At 42.4% G+C, this 9,939-nt stretch overlaps 1 protein-coding gene across 1 annotated transcript; it reads right to left on the bottom strand.

Moving 5' to 3' along the window:
- Positions 1-269: 269 nt before the first annotated feature.
- On the bottom strand, positions 270-9,060 carry LOC137999578 (protein qui-1-like). Its single transcript, XM_068845394.1, has 4 exons — positions 8,928-9,060; positions 6,245-7,942; positions 3,925-4,749; positions 270-3,339 (listed from the first exon to the last, which is right to left on the bottom strand). Exons 2-4 carry the CDS (start codon positions 7,901-7,903, stop codon positions 2,527-2,529), a joined length of 3,297 nt encoding a protein of 1,098 aa, XP_068701495.1. The 5' UTR covers positions 7,904-7,942; positions 8,928-9,060; the 3' UTR covers positions 270-2,526.
- Positions 9,061-9,939: the final 879 nt, after the last annotated feature.

Genomic DNA, 9,939 nt, shown 5'->3' with positions numbered 1-9,939 from the left:
TTTAAAAAGACTCCCGAGATTTTGTTTTTGTTTTTTGTTAACTAAATACTCGAGATTAACAGAGTCCATTACGAGTTGCCGTGGGTCACGTGAGGCTAAGTCACAAGCTTCACTCCGTTCTACGTGAAACGTGAAACGGCAAATCGACGTTTGCCATAAACGTGATGCTAAATCTCTCCTTTAAACTCCCTCTTGTTTACAGCGGCTACGGCTACGGCAAACACTTTTGATCTAAAAGAGAAAGAATAATGCTGCAAGCGCTGTACGCATGCATTTTAGTACATTTATTTTCCGTACCGTACAAAGTGAAAAAAATCCAAATTTTTTTATTTGACAATAACGTTAGAAAGCAACAATAAAATTAATATATATATATTTGAAGTGCTAAGACGAAAGGTAAAAGCAATTGTCGCTTAATTATGAGTTCAGGAGGCTTCCGAGCCAAGACTTCTGCGATTCCAGTGCAGTGGTGTTCTCAGCTTGGGAGAAAGTAAAGGAAAAGGAAAGTAACTTTATTTAAGTGTCCAGTTGTTCTAGCGCTGGAGCAGTAATTGTGGACATTGTAAACTAAAATTAACAATTAACTCAAATCAAGTCAAATGATGGTTTTTGAGGAGAGGGGAGACCGGAGTACCCGGAGAAAACCTCTCGGTGCAGAGTAGAGAACGAACAAACTCAACCCACATGTGATGCCGAATCTGAGAAATGAACCCGGGCCTTATTGCTGGGAGGCGAGTGCTCTCACCACTACGCCATCCTATCGTTTTATTATTAAGTTCTCTCATCCACATTGGAGAACTTAATTAAGTAACGACGACGACGACGGCAACGAGAACGTCATCTCAAAATATAAATTCACGCGTTCTTGTAATCACTTCGAGACTATTTCAACTTTCTAATATTACAGGGGTGTGGTAGTTCCTCAACCATGACACTGGTTGGAACGGCACTTAATTTAGGGGAGAAAATGAAACTTTATCCTCAAGTGCTAACGTTCTTCATAAAACCTCAAATATGGCTATTTCACATTGTTGTTTTGCAAACGAGGACAAAGAAAATGAACAGAAGTGAACAACGCACGTGCAGAGCGTGCCAAGCTACTGTTTTTGCCACTAAATATGTAAATTTGTGACGTTCTTGTTGTCGTCGCCGTTAACGTTGCTTAAAGCTCGCTATTGTACGGCGTGAAAGAGATGGAATAATCGCGAAAAACTTATAATATTGCAAAGTTATATTGCAAGAGTTCTTAGAGTCCCTAATACAGAGATTAAGCATTGCGTTTTCGTAAAACGTTAAACGGTAGCCTGTTGTTTTTCATAAAAGCATGAAAATTATCTCATTATAACTTTTCCATCTCTTTCGGGACATTACGTGGTATCTGTTGTTATCAAATGTTCGACCTCGGATATTGCGTTTCTAGCTTTGTGATTCGTTCACCCAATGTCGGTTATCAGCTCATATACCGTATGACCTAATATGGAAACTGATTGCATCAAGTGTTGCCAAGCTGGAAACTGATTGGTTTTAATTTCCAAGTGTCCAAGTGTTCAGAATTTAATGAAAATTAATATTAATAATAATAATAATAATAATAATAATATTATTATTATTATTATTATTATTGTTATTATTATTATTATTATTCCATTCGCGCTTGTGCGAGACTGGTTATAGCCAACTCCACCATCTCTTAGTATATACTCAATTTCTGATTGGTCAATGACAAATGCATAAATCGCGGGTTATAGAGTGCAATACGGAAGTTGCTATGGAAACACAGCGATAGAGTGATTTTGCTGAGTATATAATAAGTATAGGTAATCTTATGAACGCGAGCGCATTTTGTGACTTTTGGGCACGAGAGATGTTTTGAAAGTTTTCAAAATTGCTTGTGTGTCACGCACGTATCGACCTCAAATCAAACTGTGTGAATATGTACAGGTATCATATTTTGTTATTTGATTTTCGTTTTTCTTTCGAACGTTAAACAAGGTGATTCCTAAGTCGCAAGCTTGTAAAGCGAAATTCGTGCAAATTGTCGTTAAGATCTTTTTTATAGCTGCACACGGTTTAACATTTAATTTATAACAATCATCGTGAAGTATATAATTTTTTAGCCTCGGTAAAATAAAGGAGACATTTTTCTCACTTTGCGAAACAAGTTGCTTGATGGGTGTTACGACGTTTCTTGCAACTTGTCTCGTTTTTGATGATCACATGAGGGTAAAGGAACATTTTCCTTGACTGGTTCCGCAAACCGTTGAGACACAAGTTGCAGGACAGATGTTCCACTGTGCAATGCTTAAAAAATTCGTTGCGTTAAGAGTTACGGAAAGTAGAACTCAATTCTATACTTTCCGCAACGGTTTCTGCAACTTGTCTCGCAACGTTTTTGGCCGTTGAAGGGAAGGTAATTGGGCAGTGTTTTGCGCAACTTGTCCCGCAAGACCGTGGCGAGACAAGTTGCACGAAAAATTGCACAGTACAACAGCGCCTTACGACAAATTTTAAACACTAACAGAGTGATTACTGCATTATTTCGGAGTCATCATCGTCTTTGTCTTCATCAACGTCATTAGGATTACAAGGATCCATGATTCCCTTGAATTCACTCCGTTCTTCGTGGGCTCCGTACGAGGAGGGTCCAAGCTCGCTCTTCTGACTCCCAGGGAGACGAAGCTCTAGCGTTGTGACAGTTAGGCTGGCTGGCACTGTGTACGAAATATGGTCGCCCAAGTGACAAATCCAAGATGGGTTTGTGTCAACTGTGAACGTTGCTAGCTTCCTGCCTTTTATCAGATCCCACGCTTCGATTGATGTGGGTTGGTATCCCTTGGAATCAGTGGTTAACGCAATGTTGCCTTCTCGAATGAGGAATATTTTGGAAATTTCGGCGCCGACAAAATTGTAAAGTAGATTGCCACTTTCTACATCCCAAACTTTCATCCCGTTATCCTCAGCCGATTGGCCTGTCACAGCGCGCATGCTCTTTGACGAAATGGCAACCATTCCTCTCTGATTGGCATCATCTAATACGTGCACGATGCGACCAGATTCTGTGTCCCATAACACGGTTTTAATATCACTTTTCAGCTGCGCGAGAAGATACTTGCCGTCTTCTGTAATGGCTGCGCCACTATCCAAACTTAGCTGTTCGTCTTGAACTGGATCCAGCTGCTTGTGTAGGTGCGTCTTAGTGTAAAAAGCCAACAATGGGACTGTAGTTTCTTCTTGTTCCACATAAAAGCTGGCTTGAGAACATATCACAGTACTACCGTCTTGACTGATGAGAATTGTCTCTATGCGATACTTCTGGCCGAGCTTATGCTGTTCAACAACCTGGTAAAGAAGAAACCAAAGGGGCTCAGATAATTTGCCCCTGTCAACAGAAAGAAAGGGCTAAACTATAGCATGGAATACAGAGCCGCTTTTGAAACAAGTATTTTTCAGTGGCTCGCTGGCTCGGCAGTCAAATGAAACAATGATTAGTTGAATGGTTCGACAGTTCATTAGACACCCACCCATTGACGAGACGCGCAGCCGCCCATCCATTCGAAGATATACCTTACTTGTTCTTAAACTAAACATTGATTTTCACTCAATGATGAACCTTATTTCTTACTTAAACACTGACTTCTACTGGCAAGTCGCGGAGCCACAGCAATGACACTGCTTCAAAAATGGGCCTGTATTCTCTAGTTGTTCCAAAGAAATGCTTAAAAAGAGGACGGAAGAAGCTCCGTAAAGCCCTTAAATAAGTTATTCGTACGTGGGGGAGCAAAGCTGGTGCAAAGGTTAGAGCGCTCGCCTTACATCAATGTGTTCAGAGTTCGATTCCCGAACGTATTTGATTCCTAGTCTAACATCACGGCCGCACTGAATCCAGTTGAACTACATATTAAAATCATATTATTTTCGACGTACCTTCCCATTTTCCACGTCCCAAACTTTTAAGTTCCGTCTTCCGCGCGACAAACCAATCACTCTCTGTTTGTCAATAAAGCCAACGGCTTCCATCCTCTTGCTTGATTTCCCCTGCAGCACTCGTAGCGTTTCCGCACGGTCAAAGTCCATTACCTTGTAGTGATCAAAGTTGTCTTGCGCCTGCGGCCCAACAGCAATTCTACCAACGCCAACCTTGTCATTTAACATGCGCAACGGTTGAGGGAAATTGAAGGCTTTTATGGAACGGACTTTGACTCCGGCCAGTGCATCCCACACAGCTATCTCAGGCATCATTTTAACTGTACAGCTGGCAATCACGTGGCGATTATCGGCTGCAGCTGTCAGAGACCATATTGAATCCGCAAAACCATCAGTAAGGGTAGTAACGTCGGTCTCATCTTCATCAACGGCCTCCCTGGAGTCATAAATTCTGAGGATTCCATCGGAGCCTGCGGTCGCTACAAAGTCTCCCTTACGCCCAAACGTTCCAAAGCCTGATTGTAACCTAGCAACGACGATGGCGTTGCCACTGCCCAGATCCCATCTCACCAGCTCATAGTTGTTTCTAATGGCAACCGCCGCTTTTCCGTCTTCGGTGACCACGAGGCGATCATGTTGCGCAATTCCAAAGTCTGGAAAGTCCAAGATGTGCTGACCGGTTGCAAGGTTGTAGACTTTCACATCCGACTTCAGCGTACCCTCTATTACGACAATCAGCTGAAACTTGCTAGTCAGATGAATTTCTCTGATATTTCTTTCTTCCCATTTACCCATGACTTCTTCCTTTGTGATCTCTACGTCTATCTGGTGATTGTGGAACAGACATACTGTGAGAAGAGACGTCATTTATGTAAGACAGAAGCCGATAGACATCTTTCATAAATGGAGGCCGTATTAAGGAAAGTGGCTCAAAAAATTACCGGAAATCAAATCAAATCAAATCAAATGTTGGTTTTTGAGGAAAGGGGAAAACCCGGAGTACCCGGAGAAAAACCTCTCGGTGCAGAGTAGAGAACCAACAAACTCAACCCACATATGACGCCGAGTCTGGGAATCGAAACCGGGCCACATTGGTGGGAGGCAAGTGCTCTGACCACTGCGCCATCCCTGCATCCCACAAAGAAGGCGACTATTTTTAAATTAGTGAAATCGTAAACGAAATGGATGATATACCACTCAACTTAAATTCAACAACAAGGATTCTCATTTGGCAAAAGATGAATAAAATCAAACTTGGTTGACATATCGACAATGCAACTGCCGAAACTAAAATTCATAGTTGTCAAGTTACAGCTCATTTTCCTCAGCGCACATCATAACAACGGTCTCATAGTGCGGTTTTGTGATGTTAGAAAAATGTTGAGCCAGGGAATTAGACCATCTTTTGACACGACCGATTTATCACTTTTTACAATTCATGTGAATTAGATCTAATGGCCTCATTGGCCGTTTTTATGCTAGAGACGCATAATTCGTCTGGACGGATTATGCGTCTCTAGTATAAAAACGGCCATTTTAGTCTACATTTGCTGCTTAATATTGCCCCTCGCAGCGAGACCAAAAAGACTTGTCAGCATAAAAACAAAAGATATTCAAGATAAATCTCTTCATTTTTGAATCACCGGGATTAAGATGTAACATCTCTTTCAGCGCAATCCTGAATATGCTCCATTTCAACAAATTAAATCCTTGCAGTATGGCGGGACAAGTGCCACATAAACCTGGTTAAATGGCCTAGCTTCCGACGAGTAGAGCATCCGAACTAGTAATCGGAACGTCGTCGGTTCGACTCCCGTAAAGGAGCACTCGGATTTTTTCCCGAGTTTCCCCGAGTCCCAGCTCCCACGAGTCTCCTGTAGCTCAGCGGTAGTGCATCCGAACTAGTAATCGGAAGGTCGTAAGTTCGACTCCTACTAAGAAGCACTCGGATTTTTTCCGAGTATCCACGAGCCACCATTGCAAAAAAATACCATGTCTTCGAAAGACATTTTATTGGCTGCCATTTATGAAAAAGAGGTAAAAACACGATCGTCCGTCTTTACCAACACACGAGTAGACGCCGGAACTATATCTGAAATAACATTTTGTGCCCTGAAAACTCAGACATGCAGGGCTATATGATGACGGTCAAGGGTTAACTCTTGCAAACAACAGTTCGTATAATGCGGCTTTGATGCATTTGGGCGTGTGGTGCACTTAGTATAAAATCTATTGAGTGAAACTCAAGTATGGTGTTATTCAATTCTTGATGCACAATTGCAGGATTAAAGATAGAGGTTAAAGGTACACATGCACTTACCTTACGAATTTCCTTTCCTGTTTTGACATCAACAACGTGAACGGTTTTCTTCTTCCGAACACAGTAGACCGCCCTATCTCCTTTTGCATCCAAAGAACCAAATTCTTCTTCAACGTTAATGCCTTCAACAGGAATGTCGTTCAAAAGTTTCCCACTCTCTGTTTCCCAGATCCGGACACTAGCGTCTCCCAGGGAAACCAAAAGTTCATCGTTACTTGCGAATGCAACTGAGGGGAAGCCCCTGAACCAGTTTCCACTGTCCTTCATCGGGTGATATTCCTGGAGGATTTTGTTGGTTCTCGCGTTGATGAGATACATTTTGGATGAGGAGCCCGATGCCAGAAAGATATCGTCGCTGTTTGAGCTGATCTTTGCACACCAACAGGAATTAACATCCGTTGACGATTCATCAAAGCAAACCTTTCTTTGCCTTCTTCCACTTTTTATGTCTACGTAAAGCAAGCAGAGCCCTTCGGAACCGCGATTGCACGTCACGATTGTCTTGGAACCACTCGTGAAATTTACGTACTCAATCCCTCCGTGAAACTCCTCGTAAGAAATTGAATTTACAAGCGAGCCACCAACAGGTGTAAGGCATTGTTGGTTTGGAATGAAGGCGGGAACTGAGGGTGTACTCGCATTTTCCAAAACTTTCTTTAAGAAGGGATATTCCCCCTTCTTTGAGTACTTGTGCAAGCGACCGATGAGTTGAATGGGAAGCTGTCGTGGATCTTCACGGAGTGCGTATGCGGACAAGCCGAGACTCTTGCTGAAGAGTTCAAACTCTTTATCATCAGGATAAGAAGCCGTGGCAGCGTTGAAGTCTTGCTGAATGGCTTCCACGGACATGGCTTGAACCTTTGCCAGGAGAAATTCAAAGTTGCAAAGCGTTTCTTGCTTGTAAATCGGCAGTTGATTAGAATGCAAAAGATGATGTGGAAGTTCACTTAACTTGCGCAGATTAAAGATAGGTTTGTCGTCATTCGCGTCGAACATAAGTGGCTGTTTTGGGACCAGACGGTCCATGGACATTTGTTTTCCGCTTTTGTCGACAAAAGGCTTCCTCACACCGTCAGACCACTTTCCCAGGAAATAGTCACTTATGTTTGAGTGGACTGTGGCAACTTGTTTCGCTCCAAGGTAACGCTCACGGGCAACTTCGATAAACTGGCGATGATACCAATATATGACTCGTGCGCCATCCGCACCTCTGTCGATGAGGTAGTCTCCAATGTCAGAACGTATCCGGATCCATAGGAGGGGCGGCAATCGTCTTATGGGAGGAGTCCAGTACTGATATACGTCATTAAGCACAACGTCGTCCAACGACAAGATGTCTTCAAGCTCGGTTTCTGTCAAACCATTCTTTGACGCAGTGATGTAGGCCAAGGCTTGGCTAACGAGAACCTTGCCATGAATCCGCTCTACCCTTTCAAGAAGGCCATGGATAATCCCTTTAATTGTTGGAGCCAGTCTCGTCTCTTCAGGAGACGTATACGATTTCCAGCGGGAGGCCTCGTCAAAAGACAATTTCAGATACAAAGGCAGTGGACACTTCTTGAAAGCTTCCAACACTATTGTTTCTTGTTCACTCTGTAGTTGTCGTTTTGTAGCTTTCAACCAGCTGTCAAGAATTTCTTTTGCTGTGTCCACTGGCATCTTGGGAACTTCAATCAGGTCAGCTTCATCGTATTTCTCCTGAAAGAAGAATTTTGTCATAAATGTATGAGAGATGTTTCTTTCTTTCGATTTGACCATAAGCCAGTTTGTCACTTAATGTTGACATTTTTCAGCGGTCGGGAAGGATCTTATCAAAAGCTTGCCAAAGTACTGGGGAATTTAGAAGAAAGACTCTTAATCAATTTAAAGATGAGACACTTAGGCTTGAGTGTCTTTCTAAGCACGTAGAACTTCATCAATTCAACGTTATGCCCAAAAATACGGGAAATGAGATGCAAATCTCCTCAACTTCAGCACAGCAAGTATCCAAAAAATAAGATGAATTAACTTCATTGTTATATTCCTAGACTTTCACTCAACAAAACCAGCACTGTAAATGTTACCATCTATTTTTACAATTCCAAAATGAGTTTGCATTCGTTATTGCGGTTATAAAAGCGTATTCTACCCTTTTAAGGTACTTTAAAACATTTGAAGAAAGACCTTGTGAATAAAAAGTTATGTTCTCATAGTGCTGTCTTTGTTTGATTTGCTGAGAGTGTTGAAGGGAAAGTCTACTACATATATAGCAAAGCACTTAATGTCTGGTTCCTCGGGAAACTAGTTAGTTTGTTCTCCCGAGAGTCCTGGGTCCCTCGGGACCGTACATTATATGCATATAACTGTATTCTTCCTGTAAACATACCAAAGGTAACCCTAGAGGTGAACTTCTGTTGTAAGTAGGTAACTGACTTAAAAAAACAGAATTGGGGGAACGAAAAGCGCACATCTTCCTCCCCCACCCCACCCAATAACTCCCATCCTTGCGCATGCCCGTCGGTCGAGAAGCTGCTTACAAGACATTTCGGAAAATCGGCTAGTTACCTTAACGTTTTAAGATATAGGTAAAGGGGAGGGGGGCACAACCTCCTGCCTAATGGCGCACTTCATGTTGTTTATCACAACTAAGCGTTCATCGCCTGATTTCGTGAACTCATGGGTAAAAGTATCGCTCATTTGATACCTGTAGTTTTGGTAGACAAACGTATCCGTCTCCAGGGAGGGTCGACAAGACGATGTACACATCATCTGGGAGCTGCTTTGGAAGCCAATCCAACTCTCTTCCTGCGTCATCATCTGAGAGTTGATCAAGTGAGTCCAGGACGAGCACCAAAGGTTTGGACGACGATGCATTCTCTTCCAAACACTTGGGAAAAAACTCCAACAGCGATCGAATGTCCTGTTATAAAAGCAACGATTTTACGTATACGTTAAAATTATGATGCAAACGGCTAAAAGTGCAGCACCGACGGTAATGATTCCTTCCTCTATCCGTTGTCTATGGCGCAAAAATGAATACCTGATTGTGGAGTCATAGCCATAGTTTATTTACCCACGAGGAGCTTAGGAGTCGTAACTCGTTGAAACGCTCCTCTTGCAACCAATTCAGGGTCCTATCTAGGGTATTTGAGGGGTAGAAGCTTCCCCCCCAAAATGCCCAGCTTCCCCCCAAAAATATTGTTATCATTACAGTATATAAGTAACTATACCGGAAAAATCATCCAGACGCAACGAGATCAGTGCACATGAACTTGGCAAAGGTAGCTGCGATTGTAAATGTATTACCGGTGACAACAGGCACTGTTGAGCACTCCTTCAGGGCCATGAGCTAATTAAAACAAGGCTCCGCAGTAGGCTCGGTGCGGATGCACTTGAACACACCATGCGCATTTGCATCGAAGGTCCTGACCAGTTGTCAGATTACGTCCTGGAGTCAGTGGTTGATCATCAGATTACAAAAGTGTAAAAGAAGCGCAAACTAGCTTTGTAATTCAATTCAATTTCAATTCAACTTTTTAAAGAAGGAAAGTACATGTAGATCCTGAAGTTGATCAGGGAGATTTTCCAAAGATCAATTGCCATGATTTGTTGACCAGTATTTCACACTCGATTAAACGCATTGTCAGTTAACAGTCGCATCTACCGCGGTCAGTTTTTATTTACAGGTTTACAGTTATCTAGAATTTTGCAGTAGT

The sequence above is a fragment of the Montipora foliosa genome, chromosome 4, assembly GCF_036669935.1.
Source record: "Montipora foliosa isolate CH-2021 chromosome 4, ASM3666993v2, whole genome shotgun sequence".
NCBI lineage: Eukaryota > Metazoa > Cnidaria > Anthozoa > Scleractinia > Acroporidae > Montipora > Montipora foliosa.
Note: the sequence above shows the minus strand (reverse complement) of the source record. Positions and strands in the feature narration are given on the sequence as shown.

Coding starts and splice junctions, on each gene's coding strand:
- LOC137999578 (XM_068845394.1), bottom strand. CDS start 7,903: ATGCCAGTGGACACAGCAAAAGAAATTCTTGACAGCTGGTTGAAAGCT. Junction 4,750..6,244: donor CAGGAAAGGAAATTCGTAAG/GTAAGTGCATGT, acceptor CACAATCACCAG/ATAGACGTAGAGATCACAAA. Junction 3,340..3,924: donor GGGACGTGGAAAATGGGAAG/GTACGTCGAAAA, acceptor CTTCTTTACCAG/GTTGTTGAACAGCATAAGCT.